At 37.9% G+C, this 23518-nt stretch overlaps 1 protein-coding gene across 5 annotated transcripts in view; it reads right to left on the bottom strand.

Moving 5' to 3' along the window:
* The window catches only part of MRPL3 (mitochondrial ribosomal protein L3), a 64897-nt gene that overhangs the window by 21999 nt on the left and 19380 nt on the right, over nt 1-23518 (bottom strand). The window contains exons 1-7 of one of the 5 annotated variants that reach the window (XM_003829458.5): nt 18349-18801; nt 17463-17543; nt 17150-17334; nt 16037-16128; nt 13793-13891; nt 5637-5736; nt 3342-3402 (exon numbers count right to left, since the gene is read on the bottom strand). In XM_003829458.5, coding sequence (XP_003829506.2) covers nt 3342-3402; nt 5637-5736; nt 13793-13891; nt 16037-16128; nt 17150-17334; nt 17463-17543; nt 18349-18440 — 710 coding nt within the window. In that variant the 5' untranslated portion in view covers nt 18441-18801. Of the gene's footprint in view, nt 1-3341; nt 3403-5636; nt 5737-13792; nt 13892-16036; nt 16129-17149; nt 17335-17462; nt 17544-18348; nt 19024-23518 lie in introns of those variants that run through there. The other 4 variants (XM_063602930.1, XM_003829457.4, XM_003829459.6 and 1 more) reach the window with 4 other exon arrangements.

The following is a 23518-nucleotide window of genomic DNA, read 5'->3' on the forward strand; positions in this document are numbered from 1 at the left end:
TCCAGCCCAGTGGTTCTCAATGTGTGTTTCCAGACCAGCAGCATCTATATCACCTGGAAACTTGGCAGAAATGCAAATTCTCAGGTATTAACCCCAGACCTACAGAATCAGAAGTTCCGTGGGTGGGGTCCATCAATTTGTGCTCAACTAAACCTCCAGGAGATTATAAAGCCTACTGAAGCATGAGACCCACTGCTCCAGCCTATAAATCCATGTCCTTTCATCACTCCCTTAACCATGGCACTGCACATATTGTTCCCCTAGTGTTCACCCTTCTAACAGGATTAATATCCAGAAGATAGAGCCGAAAAGTTCCAAAATGCATTAAGGAAAGTAGAGAGAGGAGTTTAAAAAAGAAAAAAAAAGTTAAACAAATGTATGCACATGTATGTGTACATGTACAGACGTGGGAAGTCAGTGGCAGAGAGAAGAGGCAGTGGCAACTAGGGCTGTATGCAGCTGGGAATACAATGCTGCACTCAGAGGAAATTCAAAACAGTTCCAGATGAGAAGGACAACGAATCCTATAAATTTACAAGTATTTAAAATTAAAAGCACCTTACAGCAATAATAACATGTCAGCTACAAGAGCTATAGTTATTGGTAACATTTAGCAAAAGGTCAAATAAAGTCCAATTCATTCTCACGTAAGTAATAAATACCTCATGAAGATATGCACACACACATGCGAGGAAAACCCTGCCCCACTGTTAATACAGTAAAAGTTAAACAGAATATTGTATTGTAGCCCATATAACAGTGGTGATCTTCTCAAATGGAGGTCCTCACTTCTCCAGAGTTGACTGTCACTACTTTAAATTCCAGGGCTGGTTGTTCCCCCAACTCTTACCAGCTATTTAATCCTGAAGCTGGTGCATGGCTTTACATAATCTTGTTTTCTATGAAAATGATCTTACAAAAAACCAAAAAACAAAAGTTTTCCTCTTTTACTTTATGCTTACAAGAAGGCAGCTAAAGTTTTAAAAATCACTTTAAAGAAGCCAAGGAAACCAAACAGAAGCATATGAGATGAAAGCATTCACTGAAGATAGGCATTTGAAAAGCTAGACTCTAATCCAAGTTAGTCACAAGTCCAGCCACAAGGCAAATGTTAACAAAGGCCTCTGACTTTGCGTGGTTTCGTAGAATATCCCATATTGTATAAAATACATAATGGAATTCACACAACATTAACTGTGTGTAAATTAACAAAATTACTATGTGGCATTTTATATGCAATAATTCAAAAATTAACAAGTAAAATAATCTGATTTACAACACACATATTTCCCCAACTAACCAAATCAAAGCTTTTAAGCTCCAATATTTTGAGTTCTGCCAAAGGAATGCAAAACAGAGTTACCAAGGAACCAGTGATTTCAGGGGTTCTTGTAACTAGGAACAACTTCACGATAATCAGGAAGCAGGAAAAAAAAAAGGGGGGACAGGTTTACAATCTCTTTAAAAAGAAGACTCATTACCAATCTACCCCACATTTCATTTCTAAATAGCGAAATGAAGGTTATTAAAGCAGCCAGCAGCTTTTGCAATGACCTATATTTGAAACTAGGAAGAATGCATCTTAACCGTGTGAAGGAAAGTGATACTAGCACTCCCCCAGTTTCTTTTGATAAAAGGTGCTCTGGCTCAATCTCTGTGATTACAAACCTATCCCAGAGCATCTGTAAACAATGGCATATTTTTCAGAGGGTTCCTAGTCAGAATAATCCCTGCAGAATTATCATGCAACAAACAGCAGAAAACTGAGGCATCAAAAGAAATGAAATTATCATTTATGTTGAAGAAACAAACATCTGATCTTTGACAAACCTGACAACAACAAGAAATGGGGAAAGGATTCCCTATTTAATAAATGGTGCTGGGAAAACTGGCTAGCCATATGTAGAAAGATGAAACTGGATCCCTTTCTTACACCTTATACAAAAATTAATTCAAGATGGATTAAAGACTTAAATGTTAGACCTAAAACCATAAAAACCCTAGAAGAAAACCTAGGCAATACTATTCAGGACATAGGCATGGGCAAGGACTTCATGACTGAAACACCAAAAGCAATGGCAACAAAAGCCAAAATTGACAAATGGGATCTCATTAAACTAAAGAGCTTCTGCACGGCAAAAACAAAACAAAACAAAACAAAACAAAACTACCATCAGAGTGAATACGCAACCTACAGAATGGCAGAAAATTTTTGTAATCTACCCATCTGACACAGGGCTAATATCCAGAATCTACAAAGAACTCAAACAAATTTACAAGAAAAAAACCAACCCCATCAAAAAGTGGGCGAAGGATATGAACAGACACTTCTCAAAAGAAGACATCTACGCAGCCAACAGACACATGAAAAAATGCTCATCACTGGTCATCAAAGAAATGCAAATCAAAACCACAATGAGATACCATCTCATGCCAGTTAGAATGGCAATCATTAAAAAGGAAACAACAGATGCTGGAGAGGATGTGGAGAAATACAAACACTTTTACACTGTTGGTGGGAGTGTAAATTAGTTCAACCATTATGGAAGACAGTGTGGCGATTCCTCAAGGATCTACAACTAGAAATACCATTTGACCCAGCCATCCCATTACTGGGTATATACCCAAAGGATTATAAATCATGCTACTATAAAGACACATGCACACATATGTTTATTGTGGCACTATTCACAATAGCAAAGACTTGGAACCAACCCGAATGTCCATCAATGATAGACTGGATTAACAAAATGTAGCACATATACACCATGGAATACTATGCAGCCATAAAAAAGATGAGTTCATGTCCTTTGCAGGGACATGGAAGCTGGAAACCATCATTCTGAGCAAACTATCGCAAGGACAGAAAACCAAACACCGCATGTTCTCACTCATAGGTGGGAATTGAACAATGAGAACACTTGGACACAGGGCGGGGAACATCACACACCAGGCCCTGTCAGCGGTGAGGGGCTGGGGGAGGGATAGCATTAAGAGAAATACCTAATATAAATGACGAGTTGATGGGTGCAGCAAACCAACATGGCACACGTCTACCTATGTATCAAACCTGCACGTTGTGCACATGTACCCTAGAACTTAAAGTATAATAAAAAAAAACAAATAAAAATAAAAGCTATAACCTGATGTGAACCCTTTACATACAATTAATTTGGCACAATTTAAAAACCAGTGTAGGTAACATGAAAGATTTGAATTCAGAATGAGAAATATATTTATCCTTTATTCACTGACTTGAAAGACTGTACTTCTTTCACTTATTCTGTTCTCTTTTAATAGATGAAAACAAAAGGAAAAGAGAACTCGCTATGAGGACCTACGTTTTGGCTGTGACATCCACATACTGTCCTGGACGAAAGTGAGCAGCATAAAGAGGAGTGCCTTTATGAAAAGAAAATGAAAAATCAATATGAAATTTGACAGCACAGAAACAACTTTATTCAACACAAACTATATCCAGGAAGGCTTCTAGCTGATTTCAAAAATGGTAAGAGATTCTCTTCTGCAATTAGAAACATCCAAACAATGAAATTATTCAACAAATATGTCTTTTGATTGACTTCACAGAGACCAAAAGTGGTGCTGTTTGAAATGAGTGATTCCCATGACAACACAGTGTTCTTGCTGTCAAACACATAAATTTGATGATTCTTGGTTGTTTTAGTGAATAACAGTATACTAAATTAAGATATGTTTCTTGTTTTCACATTGGGAAAACAAAAACAAGAATAACCAAAAAATGTTGGGGCTTCATTAAATATCCTGCACCCATTGGACAAACAGGAAACAATTACTTGAACCCAAGTCCCTCATATGGTGTGTAATGATCATGGTACGTATGACATCTATATAAAGCCTCTACATATCAGATTTTGGGTGAACTCTTCATTGTACCAATAAACTATAGTTCTCCAGTTCATGCCTAGATAATTAGAATAGCAAAAAATTGCCTTTATAGATACTCTTATTAAATTTTATATAGAAACGTTTACAAAACTAGTCGTATGCAAATAAAGTCTTACTTTAAATGTACTTGGGAAACATTATTTTTAAAAGTTTTAAATTTTGTGATGAATCAAAGCCCTTCATAATATTGTTTACATAAACTTGAAAGTAACATTTATGAGAACTCTTTGGCAATCAATTAGCAAACATTTATAGTGCACTTACAAATATGTGCAGCTAGAAATTCAAGAATATAAGAATATAAGACATGGCCCCTGACAGCAAGAAATTTATTATCTTGGTGAAGAATAAACATTAACATCATCAAATAAGATACATTTTTTTAAATGGCAGAAACCACTGTAGTAGAGAATGTAACTGAAAGTTTATTTATAGTTATAGTTTATTTAATACAAGCAGCAAAGTGCTGTAAGATTGCAGGGGGGGAATTTCCTTTAAGTTATAACCCAACCTGGATTTATATAGGCAGAGAAAAACCTTGAATGAAGAAAATATAGAGATTTAATCATTCCACATTGTCTACATATTATCAAAACATCACACTGTATCCCATAAATGTATATAATTTTGATTTGTCAATCAAAAATAGTATTAATTTTTTAAAAAGAAATTAAGTGACCTTTTATGAGGCTGAATTGCTGATTTTTGACCATTTTTGACCCCAAAAACAATTTTGTATGATTTGAGCTACAGCAAAAGTTAATGTGGCTTAATTTTATCTTTATCATAAACATAAACAAAGAGTTTAAGTTAGATGTGTTAATACCAAAGAGAATATTAAAAAGTGCTTCAGAACTGTCTACACAACCAAATATTTTAGAACTATCCCTTTATATTTAAAGTATTTCCATTATAAACTATTCTAATATACAATGGCCCAAGTACCTCTACTAATTTTTATATTTGTTTAATTCCATTTACCTTGCCTTAAAATTGCAAAATCTTAACTTCAAAGAATACTTTTAATTCTACCTTGTATCAAGGCTGACCCTCTGTCACACCAATAAAAGCCTACTGCAACTGTATTTTACTTAAAGCAGTTTAGTTCAGATATTAAATACCAAATCTTAAAACAGCATTCTACTGTCTTCTTGTCAGAACTCAAGTTCAGAGATCAGGGAGCTTTTCTGAAGTTCAGACATCAAAATGTTATATTTTGCTAACCATATGAGCCAATATAATCATATGCCAAATCTTTACTCTTTGACAGTCCACGGATTAGGCAAAATATCTTGGAAATTTTAAGTAAGAATCTTTACATTGAGGTGCTATGGTCGGTCCCTTCTGTTATTATATTTTCTCCAGTTCTTCTATCTAAGCAAGAGCCTGGCTATTTTTCATGAATGCCAGCCTGTGAACAACGATCTTTGAATTTTAAAAGTTAGTGTATTTCTTTGAGGTGGCTTTTTCAAATATTAAACTCTCTCTACATTAAAAACAAAAGTGTTCCTCCCTCTCTCACAGAAAGCAAAGAGTTATCTACAGGTTTTTCCACTAAAAAAAAAAAACAAAATGAGATACAGTTTTGTATTTAAAAGTAAGTGTTTGAGACTTTGCATTTTAGATGTAGCTTTATTGAAAGGGCTGACATTAAACAAATTGCATATTTGGGTATTTTTACCTCCCTCCTCTCCCCAACCTCAAATTACCTGGTTTAATTGCAGCATTATCTGTTATATTAAAGATTTTAACTGTCTGTTTCGGCGGCAATCCAAGTTCCCGGTAAAATTCCAATATGGATGTAGCTTTCTAGAGGAAAAGCAGCACATATAAGTAATACATTGAATATTAAAAGTGGAATTGAATGCATGGAGATCTAAACCAAGTTAACACCCCAGAAAATAAATCAAAGCATACCTTATTCCTTAATGAACAAAGGGCACCCAATTCCCCTTATTTAAGGGAGGTGAGATTTATAGCTATATTTTATTACATCTCTTTGAATAATCTTACTACTTAGATTCCAACCATGTACATAGTGTTCAAATATAGCACACTGGGAAAGACCTCTGTTCTGCAGGAAAATAAAGAGTTGTGCTCATATTTAAATTCTGACTGTCTGAATTAAGAACCCAAACCCCGAAAAATCAACTCTCTGCCTATTCTGCACTTATTCTAAACTGGAAGAAAACACGGTATGTTACATTTAAATGTTATGACCACAAACTTCAGAATCTCAAATGTGGCCTGGTTATATCTAGAGATACCTACATATCTCTGGTTAAATCATTTTCACACTCTATAAGGAAACTAAGTCACATCCTTTTCTAAAATCTTCAGCACTGTTTCCTCTTCCTCCCTTTGAGTTGATCAAATAAAAGAATTAAGAGAACTTCTCCATGCTTTTACCAAATCAAATTGTCTATACCAGCACTAATATATTAACAGTACTATCCTCCCACCCCACTCTAGGTTACACATGAGATGCACATGGAGAGCTTCTAGAAAATGCCAACGGCAAGGGCCCTCTGCTTAGAGATTGTAATTTCACTGTCTAGTGTGGGGTCTAGGCATTGCTAATTTTCAAGCTCCTCACATGATTTCTATGTCAAACTGGGGCTGGAAATCATGCTGACAGATGAGCTCTCCATACTTTTATTAAAAGCACTAATTCCCACCCCTTCTCACCTATTCAATGGTTTCCTCCTGAAATTGTCCCCACTCTCTTCTAAGAAATCTTCATTTTTTCCCCCTTTCTACTGGAACTTCCTATCACTATATATAACATGTCACAATAATTCACATATTAAAACAAACTTTTTCTTGACCACATATTCTTTAGCTAATTTTTCTGTTCCCCCTTACAGCAAAGCTCCTGGAAAGACTTGCCAAGTCTACTTTCTCTCCTCCCATTCTGTGAACCCAGTTTAATCAGCGCTTTCAGCTCCTAGCACTCAATGCAAAGTGCTTGTCATTCACCAAGGATCTCCATATGGTCAACCACACTGGTTGATACTCATTTTACTGAATCTACCAGCAATGCTTAACACAGGTGACCACTCTCTCCATGGAAGACTTTCTCTTGGCTTCCAGTTACTACTCTCTCGGTTCTCATATATGTGAATGTCTGCACATCTCTAACTTCAATTCCAAATTCTACTTTGAACTATACATTCACATGTCCAACTGCCAAGTCATTATCTCCACTTCAATGTCATATAGAAACTTAAGCTTAACGTGTCTAAAACTGAACTCAACTCCCTTCACCAAGCCTGCCCTTCCCAGGCCTTCTTCCAAATCTCAATAAAAAAGGCAACTCCATAATGCTGCCGTATAGGTCAAAAATCTTATGGTCACCCTTGATTCTTTTCTTCTTCACATTCCACGTCCCATTCATCAGCAATTCCTCCAGACTATTTAAAAATACAGCCCACGCCAACCACTTACCACCCCATCCCAATGTCAACCTCATCCATTATCTTCTGCCTGGATTATTTCAATAGCCTCCAAACTGGTCTCCAAGCTTCCACCCTTCCGACTCTCTAGTCTGTTCTCAATTCACAGGCTGGCATTATCATTTTAGAACTCAAGCCATATCATATATCTACAGTGGCTTCTACTTCTTACAGAATCAAGTGCTAAGTCCTTACCATGGTTTAAAATGTTCTACACAATCTGACCTCATCTTTTACTCTCCTCCTGACTCACCCTGCTTCAGAAAAAATGCACTCCCTTATTGGCCCAAGAACACATCAAACACTGGCCTCAAGACCTTTGCGCATCCTATTGCCTCTGTCTAGAATGCTTTTCTGCCATATTTTTGCATGACTGGCTCCCTTACTTATTCAGGTATCAAAATATCAACTTACCTTGTCTAATTACTCAATCTGAAATAGCACCATTTTTTGTCACTTATCCCCTCAGCCTACTTTTATTAAAGCATATTATTTTATTAATACCAGTTTTTTAGGCATACCAGGAAGCTTCCGAGAAAAATCCTTTATATTTTTAGTATTACCCTTCAAAGCATTTATCTCCATGTGTCATGATACACATTTTTTACTGTTTCTATGTCAGCAGTACCCAACCTTTTCGGTACCAGGGACTGGTTTCATGGAAGACCATTTTTCCACAGACCAGTGGAGGCAGCAAGAGGGATGGTTTCAGAATGAAACTGTTCCACCTCAGATTATCAGGCATTAGAGTCTCATAAGGAGCATGCAACCTAGATCCCTCGCATGCACAGCTCCTATAGGGTTTGCGCTCCTATAAGAATCTAACGCTGCCACTGATCTGACTGACAGGAGGTAGAGCTCAGGTGGTAACTAATGCTCACTCACCTGCCATTCACCTCCTGCTGTGCAGTCCCATTCCTAACAGGCCACAGAGCAGTCTACAGCCCGGGGGATGGGGACCCCTGTTCTATGTAACAGCCTCCCCATTTCACCCCTAAACCTACCCAAATCTAAGCTTCCTGAAAGCAGAGACTTGCTTTAGTTGCTGCTATATCCCCAGCTCCTGGTAGATCCTGCTGTCTGCTCTCCACTCCTGCCTTCTGTCCTGCTATTGTAAATATCACTACAACCAGTGTCACTAAAAACAAAACCTATGGACATCTTATTTTCTTATAATTCCTGGGTCTTCCCCCCACCTTAATTCTTAAGACTCGATATAGATTGCTATAGGACTTGACAAAAAAGTTATGCCACTTTTTATTTCCTGATGTGAAGAGTGCCTCTTTCATCACAATATAACATAGTACATCTATTTTCCTGCTGTTCGCTCTCCCTCAACTTTCTAACCATAAATGAAGAACCCGCAGGCCCCCAATGGCTATGTTACTCTATGTATGCTTTCCTGAATCTGTCTGCACCACTCTCTTCATCTGTGATCTCCTCCCTACCCTGCATCTCCAAAGCTTCAAAGTTGAGGAAGAGGGAACAGCAGGTAGATGTATCTGTGCTCGTTTTATTCTGGTGAAAGAGGCACTCTTCACACTGGGAAATATAAGTACATGTCTCTAGTACTAAATTCAGTTATATTTCCTATCCAGATCCCTCTCTGAGCAGCCTTACCAGAGCACATTGCTCCTTTGTCTATGCCAACACTAGACACTGGAGTATCTCAAGTGTATCTACTCAAATGTTGGTCAGCATGCTGACCTGTGAGCACCTGGATGGTAAAGGCTGTTTTTTATTCATTTGTGTCTCTAACTTTACAGCTAAGCACAGTGGCAAGTTAGACAATAAAGAAGTGGGCTAAACCAACGATGAAAAGAAACAGAAGATAAAGGACAGGCAACCATCTGGGTATAAAGTTTGTCTAACTCTTCCCACTTTTCTACTCTTCTGCTCCATCAGTTCTTGGAACACGACGTTACTGTGGCCTCAATCTTCAGGTCTAGTTACTGTAAAAGTATAGGCCTAAGAGATATATCATGACTTGCTCTGAGGATGAACAAATCAGCAAGAAACTATTATAAAACCAAACCAATAGTAATTGTAATTTTCAAAAAGCAAGAATAGCAGCAACTAAAAAACCCTAACCAACTCAAGATGACACTGATAATAACAAAGTATCCTTCCCCCAAATTCCAATGAAGTGCCTGCAGAGTCAGACTTGTTTGTAGAATATAATATGTGAATACTTAGCAAACTTTAGTTACTTGTTCAGTTTAAAATGTAAACCATTAGTACTTATAACTTACTCAGTTGCCATAGTTGACATGAAATTGGGTGGCACTGGCCTGTAAGCACAGTTTAATTTTTGGATCAGTCTACAACTTACCAGGAATCCCCCTGGGGCTCTCCAGTGGAGCCTACAACAAATGCCGAGAAGCTCTACCTTGATGTCCACTGAAGACTGTTCTATACCTCACAAGAGTTCTCTCAAGAAGCTATCCTTTCCTCCACAAGAGTGATAACACAAATTCATTCCAATCATTCTCTATTATTTTATTTCCTACACACTGAAATTAACACTAACACCCAACACCACTATTATCAAGTCCCCTGCTTTTCATCTTCAATCATACTCACTTCTGCAACAAGAGCAAACACAAAATTTTCATTTAACAGTATGGCTCCTTTAAATTATTTTCCTGATGTATAAAATTCAGATTTATTAAATTTTAGAATGGACTTCAAGTTTATTTTTGACATTCGCCTATTCCACGTGATTTTAAAAGCATATTATTTTGTTAATGCCAGCTTTTTAAGCATATCTGGAAGCTTCTGAGGAAAATCCTTTACTATTCTAATAATACAAAACAGACAATATATATAAACATTTCATCCTAAGTAACTTTTTAGACTAAACCATAAATAGAACCAAGGTAAAACATACTTCTTGATTATCATCCAATTTCACTAATAGTAAATACTTTTTTCTTTTAAAATCAAAATATTATAAAACTAATTAGGTCTCAGTCAGGAGGAAAACCAAATGCTCAAGCAGAGTTAAAACCGAAGCAGTGTAAAAGACTTTTTTCTTTTTTTCAAACTTCTAAATAAGTAAATGATTTCAAAAGGCAATTTAAAAGACTGACAGTACTGTCACACTTGGATAATCCCATCTATGAGGTTGCATTCTTTTCCCCCACTTCAAAGTTCTCTGCAATTATCCTTCCCACAATGAAAATGCCTCTCCTCCTAAGATGAATTGATTTAATCAATGTTTAAGGCCACTTAACTTCCTCATTCAAAAACACTATGTACTACCTCAGTTTTTATTTATAATAAGGTACAAAACAAAAAGGCAACGTAGCCTAATTTCTTGGAGGCATAAATTCTTTACAGATTAAAAGAAAACAGTTCTAACACTATTATAAAGTGATTTAACTTCCAAATGTTTAGATATATGAAATTTTATATTCATAGGTCTTCGTTTTTTAAAAAATCCTCTATAATCAATCAATTTGCATTTTTTCCTGAGAGCTATAATATGGAAGTCTGGATACTTTTAGTTTCAAAAATCTTTGTTTTCAAACAAAAATGATGTATTTACAAAGAATTCTAAAACTTCATTTTCACATTTCATTTTGAAGAAAGGTCATTTTATAGACAAAGCTTTTTCTTGTTATTGTAATAAATGTCATCTGGACTTAGAAATTTTGTATCTTGAAGAAATTTTATATCTTGAAGAAAGAAGGTCCTTCACAGTACTTTCTATGCTAGAGAAGTGAAGTTTTCAAAGTTTACGTAAATTAAGTGGGTCAAAATCCACCACAACATTAGAACACAACATCCAAATCACCCTGCTGTGCTATGTAACCACTGAAGAGAATAAAGCTATCAGAATAAGCTAAAGAGAAAAAAATGTGTGAACAGCCTCGACTATGAAATGCAACACCTATCATTCTGTAATATTAATTATTAGTACTGTTATAGTAATACTATTAGTATTACTTTCATAAAATTTTGATTATAACACATCTTTATCACTAAGTAAAATAGAATAAATTGAGCTCCCATGTACTTTTTTCCTCCAAAGTTGTTTTTTCTTGAGAATTAAAATATTCAGAGAACCAGTGTGAGACTTTCAGAACTGGAAGATAATTCAGAGACCATCAAGTACTATTCCTTGTTTTTATGGGTAAGAAAATAGATGTTCAAAAGGTGAGTATAGGGGACCTAAAGGTAGAAATCAGGATTAGAACTCAACTTTTCTGATCCCACATCACTTGTTTTCTCACTACCTCATATTTCAGAGGAAGCAATCTTCACAGACCTGGCTGGGGCAGAAGGGATTACCCTAGCATGCTTGATTTACAAATATCAAGGCCATGAAGGCATCAATTTACAAAACTTGTAATGAAAATGAAGATGATGATGCTAGTCATTACAAAAACACAGAAGTACAATCAAGTAGAAAACAGTGGCATCTATCAAACCAAAGAATTACTCATATGAAGGCTGGTACATAATAAATTTTTAAAAAGTCAAACACTTTTGATTTTTTTAAAAAGTTCCCATAAATATCTCATTGTACTCTATAATTACTACGGAGTTATGTGAAACCCAAATTTGTTAGTCAATAAACTGTTAAGAATAGCAGGACAGATATTATGACAAAGCTTTAAAGAAAAATAAATGGAGTATGCTACCATAATATTCAAAAATAGCTAACTTCTCTAACACGAAACAAAATAAACCATGTCACAGATTTCAGTGATTTCCACCACCACTTATTGACTAATCAGTATTTCTCACCATTTATAGAACTATGATTTCCTGTGAACATCTCAAACATCTTTCCTCCAAAGCTTCCCTTTTCCTTGTTCCTATCCCAGAGTATGCAATCAGCACTGACCTAGTTGTGTCCTCCCACCCAGTCCTTTCCAATCCCTGCCCCTTCCAATCTCAATGCAACTGCCTTGCTTCTAAAGGCTCTTATCAACTCTCCCCTGATCTCTTAAAACAATCTCCTAAAAACTCTTTCCTCCTATCAGATTTTTAAAATTTTAGTTAACTAATTTAACAATCTGAACAAGTTACTGACCTAGTTAAAGAATTCAGAAAGCACCTCAAAGTTCGTAAGATGAAGTCTAAACCTCACACACTACCTTGATAGCTGCAGCTTCACCACCCTCCCAACACTGGCCCAGGCCTGCACACTAAAATGCAGCCACATTACACTTCTCTCCCCAAGCACACATGCTCTTCCATGTCGTCTCTGCTTCTGCAGAGGCCATTCTCTCTGGCATGCCTGTAACACCCATTTTCCTTTCTGTTCTCCCTGTGAAACCTCCTGGGATTTTCCCTGGCAGAATTGGCTGTCTCCGGTTCTGTGCTCCTTGGATTTATAATATTGTACTGGGATGGCTGGTTTATTTGTGTAACTTCCTCACTAGCTTGAGCTCCCAGTGGGTAGATATCAAGACACAGTTAAGTAAGGCTCTGGTGTCTGTCGCTCTACCTTTTACCAGTGGGGTGACTTTGAATGAGTTAGTTAACTGCGTTAGCCTCAGAGGCTGAAAAGTTTATATAAAGTAACAAATGAAAAAAGCGTAATGCTTATGCACGTGGCATGTAATAAATGTTCAATAAAAGTTAACTATCAGAAAATAGAGTAGTTAGTAGGATAAACACCTGATAGTTGTGACAGTCAGAGAGTATGGGTTGTATCCTAATTTCTGCCTTGTTCATTTCATAAACAGTTTACAATGAAAAAAAAGTTTGTCTTAGAGATAAGCAATGTGTTCTAGTAAACCTAAAGATGTTTACTGAAAACCATCACCATTTTGAGAAAGGTTTTCTGGTTTTAGTTATTCAATACAGGATACTCATTGGGCAGCTTTTCCAAACTTAAACTACAAACTCAGTACTCTACTTAAAAAAAAAATGCTTTATTAAAAAAAATCTGATTTGGGTTCTTACACAGCTTTCTCCCAAACACTGAAAGCTCCTTCCAGAATACACAAAATTAATTTCCACATGCTCTTGGTGTCGAGTTAAGACAATTTTCCATAGGAAGAAAGTGAAATGAAACATAAAACAATAACAAAATAACCAAATCTACTGAGTGTCTGTTATATTCCAAGCACATCTGAAAAACCTAATTTAATCCTTGTGATAAATCTATTAGGTATGTAGTATTTTTGTTCCCATTGTACAGATATACAAGCACTACAGCTTAGAGAGGTAAAATTACTTGTTCCAGATTCAGGGAGAGGTATTAGAACAAACTCAAGAGTCTCCAAGACTCCTGGGCAAAATGGCTGTGCCAGAATGCCTCCCCCAAATACACAATTTACCTCACAAACAAATGCAAGTTTGTGGCTGTGGAACAATCTCAAAACATAAACTCATCCAGATTTGAAACTGATGAAAAATGCAGTATTCTAGCTATGAAAATACATCCTTACACGAAAACGTGATACAGTTTTTCCTCCTACAGACAGGGTTGCCATTTTTCCATTACAGTTTTCCTTTGACGTATATTTTAAGACATGACAGTCTTGTACCTAAAAAAACAAACATAAAAAAACTAAGCATGTGCCAATATATATTTTAACATTACAAACCAGCCACATTGAGACCTTAGGACAAATAGGAATTCCCTACAGTTACTTACCTCATCTCTCCTCTAACACCAACCACAATCTTAAAAATATAAATTAAAAAAAAAATGATTAAATACGCACTTTGGGAGGCCGAGGCGGGCAGCTCATGAGGTCAGGGGATCGAGACCATCCTGGCTAACACGGTGAAACCCCATCTCTACTAAAAATACAAAAAATTAGCCGGGCATGCTGGTGGGCGCCTATAGTCCCAGCTACTCGGGAGGCTGAGGCAGAAGAATGGCGTGAACCCAGGAGGCGGAGCTTGCAGTAAGCCAAGATTGCGCCACTGCACTCCAGCCTGGGGGACAGAGCAAGACTCCGTCTCAAAAAAAAAAAAAAAAAAGATTAAATACATACAGAAAAGAACATATACAACAAAATGAGTATAAAAAAAATATACATGTAACCACTACCCAGCTCAAGAAGTAGAATCCCAAAAGCCCGTGTGTGTCTCTTCCCAATCACCTCCTCATCTTTTTACCCAAAAGCAGGAGTTCTCAAAAGTATGGTCACCAGACAAGCAGTGTCAGGATTCCCTGGGAACTTAATAAAGACGCTGATTCTCAGGCCTCAATCCAGACCTACTGAATCAGAATCTTTGTGTTTTATAAGACCTCTAAGTGATCCTGAGGTTCACTAAAGTTTGAGAAGCACTGCCCTAGAAATAACTCTTGACATTTATGGTAACTATTTACTTTTCTTTATAATTACTATATTGGAAAGTATTGCCTGCTTTAAACTTTATATAAATGGAATCAGATTTTATGCATTTTATGTACTCTTCCATGTCTTACTTCACTTAACATATTTGTAAGGTTCATCTATATTGTGTGTAGCTCTATTCTGTTCATTTTCATTGCTGTACAACATTTCATTATGTGAATATAACATGATTTGTTTACCTGTTCTACTGTGGACAGAGACTTGGGTTATTTCTAGTTTGTTGGCGTTAAGTGTGATGCTGCTGCTCAAGTTTTCTAGTAATACTTGGAAGTGGAATTGCTAGACTACAGGCTAACTTGTCTTAATTTTGCCACATAATGCTAAAGTGTTTTCCAAAATGGTTTTGTACCAATTTACAATCCCACCAGCCATTACTGAAAGCCCCCTGCCCCCGCCAGTTTCTTCAGAGTTCACAAAACTATTGTCTTATACTTGATCATTCAGAGCCAATAATAATTTGCAAAGGATCTACAGACTCTTTGAGCCTTATTAGCACTCTAAGCACTTAGGTGCATGAGCTGTTACCTTACATCACCTGTATCATTACTTGCCTAAGACTAAGCCCCAAGATCAACTGAGTTGTTCAAAGTGATTGGGGGAGTGATGATCTCTTACCAGTATCTTTCTATAATAATAATAATAATAATAACAATGATAATGATAAAGACAATAGTAGCTAATATTTAGTGGACACTTAACATTGTTTCAAGTGCCTGACATTTATCATCTTGTGCAATCGACACAATAACCTTTTGAAGTAGGTCACAATTATTTCTTTTACAGAATAGAGTATCTTTTACAGATGAGGCACAGTACTCCAAGGAACACACTAGTAAGTGGCAGAATCAAGATTGCAACTCAGGTATTCTGGTCTCAGGACACACATTCTTACCCACTAGACTATAGCTTACCTTAGTGAACAAAATACAGCCTCACCAGACAAGAGTATTATATTCTGTTAGCAAAAAGATCAAAACTGTAATCTGGAGTTGAAAGAACTCCATAAAAGGAAACAAAATGGGATTAAGATTTTTTTCCAATTATGAAGTAAACAAGGGGATCTGTAAAAGGCTAGGTTATACTTAAAAAAAAAAATTCATTGCTCCAGTTATCCCAATACCAGTATCAGAAGGCCACTGCTCAGGCAAGAGTGAGAACATTCCTGAAACCACCATAAGTTCTTTAATACTATTTATGTTCAACATTACCCCTTTCTTCACCATACAGTTCCATGTTTCAGGACACAAATAGTTCTTGTTAAGGTTTGCACAAACAGATCTTGAAACACATAGATATCTCTTACGTCTTCTGTTTCTCTCTTACCTGAAGTAATGTGACCACATGCTTTTGACCATCCTTGGTCCATAAAGGCATCATGCCCAGCTTCAAGGCAATAAGACCAACTCTAAAGGAACCTGGCAATTAAAACCAAAGCAATGTGAACAAAAGCTTTTGCAACATTCACCAACATTATGAAATCGTTTTTCCTAAAATCAGGTTTCCGTATGAGGAGCAGGCACATAAGAAATATGCTAATATATTCACAGAGTAAAATAGGACTGTTCTTTACAGATATAAGTGCCTTCAACCATGCCTGGCATGACATATTGGTGCTCAATAAATATTTGTAAAATGAACAAACATAAATATATGAAATAAAGAAAACAGATAAGTTAGATATATTCTGGTTTTAAATAATGGCATTCATCTAGGGCATGATAAATCCATCATTTTGCTTTCCTAGTATCAATTCTTACCCAACTTTATTCATTAGAAAACATCTATCACTCAAACTCTGAGAAGTTAGCTGAGGCTATAGAGATGCCACAACTGGTCATACATTGCTAAAATATGTCAGTCTACAACAAGACACTTAGATTCTTTGCATAAACTGGTAAAGTTGCCTCACTAAGAAGTTTTGATAACTATCCAATTCGACTGTCACAATAAACCCTAACCAGGGACCACACACTTAATAGAAAAGGCCTTATTCCTCTTGGTCTGGCCACACATGGGTTTAGCATCCTCCTAGACACAAAGAGCTGATTCAGCGGTTATGCTTCCCAAATCTACAGTGCTAGAGCATCCCAACTGAACATCCATGCAACACATTACAATTTACATCATACTCTTCCAGCCTTTCTTTCCTGACTTATATTCTTTTTAGCTGAAGTAAACAAGAGAATCTATGCAGAATGATTCTCCCTTCACCTATAAAACAGCTTCTCAAGGAGGTCTTTATTATCATCAGACATTCACTAAAACTAGACTAGGAGGTTGGAAATAAACATGCAAAACAAACCACAATAAAACACACGCAGCACATGAAAAATAAATTCAAGAAATGATAAATTATCAGGTAGTCACTATGATTTTAAATGTGTCCAGCCATACAGTAATTAGGAAATGAGAGCTCATCAAATACAAAATAATCACCTGGTTCCCAAGGATGTATAGGCCATGGTTCATCTTTCAGAGGACATAGTTTACTTGCTAATTGGGCTTTATCTTCATCAGAGACCAACTGCTTAATGAACGGGACATTTTCTTCAGAAAGATGCTCATCCCACCATGTACCACTCTTTCCATGAAGACCTCTAACAAAAAGCCAGATGTGTGTTCTATAAAAAGAAAAAATAAATAAAACCAAACCACAATTTAAAAACTTCCTCCACTTAATATAGAAAAGGGAAGTCACAAATTGGAAAGTGTAGGCAGGGCCTTGGGAAAGGGCTTGGATTCTGTATACCTTTTTTTCAGGTCTCCAACCTTTTCCTCACTCCCCACATTCCTTCGGATAAGGCTCACATTTAAACTGTTAGTCGTTACCCTGGAGAAAAAAATTCATCTTCTCCTCGCAGATAAACAGATTCCCCAAAAAACAGTCCTACCTATAGACATGAAAAGCCACTAACCCATTTGGAAGTGTACCTTAATAGTTTTACATTCAGTGGAGGTGGCAGAAGGTGGCATGTTGATCTTTGTCTAACAAGCTCACCTCCTCCCTGCAATGACATGGCCTAGGTTCAGAGAAGTGAAGAAACTGGGTGTGCAAAGTTAAAAGATCCACAAAAGGCATGACCTCTGAACAGGTGAACGTACCAAGAAAGACCTTAGTGGGCGGAGGTCAGGAAGAAGGGGTGTAATTCTTGCATGGAGGGTCAGAACAGAAGTAAAGCTTTCTGCAGTCTACTCTCCTTTTGTAGTCAGATAAATTCAGGCTAGATTCCTAATTTTCCACTTATTAGTTGAGTGACTTTGGGCAAATTAACTCACCTCCCTAACCTTCAGTTTTATCTGTAAACCTTATGATAGCAGTTTGCTCCCGTGAGGCTACATAAGGCACCTAATACACTTAGCAGAGCGCTTAGTACCTGGCAAACGCTCACTAATTGTAAGATATGATTGCTGTTAATAGCGTTCGCTGCTAGTGGCTGGCTCATAAGCGTTTTTTAAAAATCACCACTTCAATCCCCTTAGAACGTGCTTCCTTAGGTTAACGGCCCTTATTCTTCTGTGTCCCACGTCTCAACAGAGCCCCTTCCTCCTCCACCCAGGGGAGGCCCAACTGCACCAGGCCATTCCACTGCTTCAGGACGCAACTGTGCAGGTAGGACACCCTCACACCTTCCTACCTGTTCCCCTGGCCCAGGGCAGCACCCAGGCCGTCCCCGAGTCGACCCAGCACCTGGGCGCCGACCTGCGTCAGCAGCCTCCAACCCGGCATGGATTAGCCCGGGAAGACTCGACTCACGACTTCCGGGCGCCCTGCCGCTCTGCTTTCAGGGAGTCCCCACGCCACCGCCACGTGGACGCAGTAGCCGTGGGGAAGTTTTCGCAATGGCCGCCGGAACGGTCGCCGGCCGATGCTCTCCGCGACGGAAAGAAAGCCGCCGGACCCACTTCCGGTGCGTTTTACAATGAACTCCGGGCACTCGAGTCGCTCCCCGGAAACTATAGTTCCGCTTCCACCGTTGTCCTACTTTGGATCTGAGTTGGAGTAGGTAGGGGTGGGAAGGGACTGACTCGCCTCTCCAGGGGTAAAATAAAAGGGATGTTCAGAGTTTCAACTTTAGAAGAATAAGGACAGACTTCCTGAGGACGCTAAGGAAAATGAAGACACTTCTGAATAGTGCCCGTTGTGAGGCAATGCATTATGCTAAGCAGCGCTTCATAATCCTATATTTGTTAATCATAAAAAACGGTCCTGAAAGGAAGTATTTATTTTTCTATTATAAATGAGGAAACTGACTCAGAATTTAGGTGCTGGTCCAAAACAACACATCTGGCAGAGGAGCAGAGTTGGCACTGAAACAGGGTTGGCATGTGTTATCAATAGACTACACCCATAGAAATGATGTATGCCTTCTAGGGCTGGATCATAAAACATATTGTTACTTCAGTTTTTGTCTCTTAGATTGCTCCCTGTGGAGAAAGCTAGCCTTCATTTCCTGCAGACACTCAAACAGCTCTGCAGAGAGGAACATATAAAGAGGAATCAACTAGCCAGTCATGACTGAGCCACCTAGGAAGTGGATCCACCAGTCCTCGGCTGCAACTCATGGAGACGTTAAGCCTGAATCTCCCAGCCAGGCCGCTCATGAATTACTGACTAGGAGAAATTGCCAGAGAAAATAAATGATTACTGTTTTTTTGAGTCATTAAGCTTTAGGGTAATTTGTTTTGCAGTAATAGATTGCTAATACACCTTCTGCACAAAAAATCCCCTGTCTTGGGTTCCAGATCTAGCCTAATAACCATGTATGTGACTAGGACATTTATTCTTCTACTAATTCCCTTATTTGTCAGATTACTGTTTGTAGAAATTTGGAAATAAGAACTTTAAAGTGTAGCTATTTCAACCTTCTCTTTTTACTAGAGATCTGGCTATCTTGGTTTAACAGGTCCAGACAATGGTCAATTCCCGGCCATTACTTGGACTTTAGTGGGCTAAAAAATCTTTGCTTTGCTTGTCCATTCATTCCACTCATTGCTGTTGCAGTTACCTTAGACACTTTTCAATAATATTTTGGACCTTGAAGGAAAAACTACATCTCTTCATTCTAGCCATGCTGCCTGGCTTCCCAGATACTTAAGGATGGCTCTTCATTGAACAAACATGTTTTGAGGTGTGCTACATGCAAGAAGTTGAGAATAAGAAGATTTCTGTACTACTGCCAATAACTAACATTTCTTATCCATATAGTGTGCTAGAGTATGTGCTCAGCATTGTGGAAGCCCATAAGCCAAGGCTACTAGAAGAGAACGTGAACTCATACAAAGTCGAGTTTAATTAGCTTGATGCAGCAAAAGACAGCATATGTCTGAGGATGTTTCCAAAAGAGTGACCTGGGAGGGGCTTGAAATGAAATTTGGACTTAAGGCTGAGTGATTTTAAAGTGGCATCAGAGAAGCAGGAACTTGTTTTAGAATGGGTGCTGTCAAGAAGAAAGGACAGTTCAGCAATTGGATATCTTGATAGTCTTTGTTCTAGAGACAGGAAGAACAGAGAGGAAGTGGGCATGATGTTCATAAGAAAGCAGGAATCACTCAGAATAAGGAACTGTTAGTCATTTTGCAGCAGTGGTGTGGCCTACAGTACGGTCTGTAAGAAATATTGTAATGATGGGCTGGGCGTGGTGGCTCAGCACTTTGGGATGCCAAGGCGGGTGGATCACGAGGTCAGGAGATTGAGACCATCCTGGCTGACATGGTGAAACCCCTTCTCTACTAAAAATACAAAAAAAAATTAGCCGGGCGTAGTGGCGGGTGCCTGTAGTCCCAGCTACTCAGGAGGCTGAGGCAGGAGAATGGTGTGAACCTGGGAGGCGCAGCTTGCAGTGAGCGAGATTGAGCCACTGCACTCCAGCCTGGGTGACAGAGCAAGACTCCGTCTCAAAAAAAAAAAAAAGAAATATTGTATTGATGTTCTGCTATAAACATTGCACTCCAGTTACTAATAGTATTCATTTTTACTCTCTCAGTGTATTTTCTCGCTTGATTGTTATGACAATCTGCTGTGACAATAGTATAATTATTTGGAGCTTACAGTTAAGAAAATAGGCATACAGAGATTACATAACTGAAATAAAATCACCCAGCTATTAACTGGTACCAAAGACTGTGACCATAGATAGAGCTTATGCTTTTAGACATTTTGTTTCTTTGGCTCTCTATGACAAATATGTCACTACTCTTGCCTTGCAATTTCTTTAAGGCTAAAGAGGAAAATCGGTAAGTAAACATATCACACGCAGTGGTCAGTGAGGATTGAAGAGGTAGCCATTTGGTCTAACCTTTTCCCATAGTACCAAATATCTACTAGTCCATAAGGAGGACCTTGACAGCAGGCACCACCGCTGAACTGAATCAAAGTAAAACATGGTTTGTCTGCTGTTGTAAAAAATGTGTCTCCTGATTGCCAGCCAGGGCTGAGTGGTGTCATACTTGATTTAGTCACTGTAATATGCTGCTGACAGTTACTAGGCCCAGTTGTCAAGGGACCCAGCCTAGGCTTTTCTAGGGCAGTCAGGCACTGACCTAGAGCTTCCTGTTATTTCTGATGTCATCCTTCAGACACTGCCTTAGACCCTGAAACTGTAATGCCATTTTGCCTCTCTAAGATTTCAATTCCTTATTGGAACGAAGATAACTTGCACTTTCTCTTTTTAGTGCTACAGTTCTATAACTCTTACTCCGCTAATTCAGACCAACAGATGATCTCATAAACCTTCTCTTATTAAATAAAACATTAGGAATAGATTCATTTTTGAATTACTAAAGCCATGTTCAATACAAGAGAATCATCATAGAAGGAGCAGATTTCAAAGCAAGAGTTCACTGGAAATAATCTTTTATATGTGTTCCTGCCATTAGGCTCTACCATTAGCTCTTATAATGTTTGTGATATATCCTGTATAGTTGGATTATTGCAAGATGGTAAATTTTGTGTTGGGTAATTTCCACTTTAGTATTCATTTATGCTGTCTCTTAGTTTATAACATACCTTATATTTGAAATTAGAAATCTTTTAAACAATGAGTTTGGATTTACTAAGTTATCCTTTTTTTCTCCATTTTTCTCAAGTTGTGAGAATCTAGCATATTTTAAAATCAGTAAAGATGTTATGAAAGTGAGTCAAGCATTCAATGGGGATATAGATAAAATAAACTTTAAGAGATTTTTGAACTTTAAGATTTCATTGCTGGCTGAAATAGAAAATTTGAAAGGCTGTATTGCAAAATCCACAGATACTCATTCAGTAAGAGAATGAATTCTGCTTCAATGTCCTTCAGTAAGGCCAAATCACAATTTGTAACTTTAATATATTGCTTTTAAAACATAATTTTTATTTGTAAATTCCCAAGTAAGCCCACAGACTTTAGGGTTCCAAGAGATGATCAGAATTAAAATTCATTTGGCTTGAAGAAAGCCTTTAAAAAATAGAAAAAAGCAGTATGGCCATGTAGTAATCTGGGTTTAAGGTTTCAAAATTTAATGTAATTATACTAATGTCCATTTTTTAAAGTTCTTTGATTACTTAGAAAAAATATTAGCAACAGACAATGTAGCATCACATGCCAGGGAACCAATGCTTTTCAAAAGGACATCTCTTCCTCCCTGGTCTTCCTCCCAATGCCAGTGTAGTTTTGATGGCCAGAGTATAGCTCCAAACCAGTGGATACTCTAGCCACCTAGAATCATAATCAGGATTACCCCTCTGAGCCTTACAGATACAGAATCTGGAGAAATTCTAAAGACTGAGTTCATTTAGGATTTTGATTCCACTTAGAGGAGGCCTAGGGGTTCCCTGAAAAATGATAAATAACTAACATTTGCATTGCTTTTGCTAAGTGGCAGACACTGATCTATGTGCTTTCCATATATTAACTTATTTAATCCTCACCTGTGAAGTGGGTACTGTTAGTCTCATCCCCATTTTACAAATATGGAAACTGAGGCACAGAGACGATGAGCAGGTCATTCAAGTGCACGAACTTTACATTTGTTAAGTAAGTGGTGGAGACAGGAGTTGAGGCCAGGCAGGCTGTCTAGAGTCCAAGCGCTTAACTGATCTGCTGTACTGCCTCTTTCCTTAGAAGAGAAAGCTGCATAGCACATTATTGGAACACTCAGCTTAGCATCCAGAGGATACCCCAGACCAGCAAAGATTGATGATGATAGTGCTAAGCCTGCATCTTTAGGCGTCTCATCAGTCTAGATCAGAATCAGTCGGTCTCAAGAGAGAATGATGAGGCCGAACTGCTGGAGATATTCACCCATTCAATTCCTATGCAGCCTCATTGGAGGCTTTTCAGAGCCCACGTGATGTTGAAAGCCTGTGATTCTCAACCCTGAATGTGTACAAGATTTACCTGGGAATCTTGCTAAAATGCGGAACCTGATTCATCAGGTCTAGGGTGGGATCTAAGAGTCTGCATTTCTAAGAAGCTCAAGATGATGTCAGTGCTGACCACATTTTGGGTAGCAGCATTCTAAAAATGGCTGTGAACTCAGAGCCAAGAGACTTGGGATTCAATCTCAGGTCTAAACTTAACTAGCAGTGCGACACAGAGTAAATCACTTCACCTCTCTGCCTGTTCATCTGTCCAGCTGAGGCCCCTTCTAGTCTTCTAAGTGAAAGTCCTTCTGGAAGGTAGAAAACAATAGTTATATTATTCTTTCTTTTTTTTTTTCTTTTTTGTAAAGATGGAGTCTCGCTCTGTCACCAGGCTGGAGTGCAGAGTCTCACTCTGTCACCAGGCTGGAGTGCAGTGGCGTGATCAAGGCTCACTGCAACCTCCG

This window comes from Pan paniscus, chromosome 2, assembly GCF_029289425.2.
Source record: "Pan paniscus chromosome 2, NHGRI_mPanPan1-v2.0_pri, whole genome shotgun sequence".
NCBI classification, from domain to species: Eukaryota; Metazoa; Chordata; class Mammalia; order Primates; family Hominidae; genus Pan; species Pan paniscus.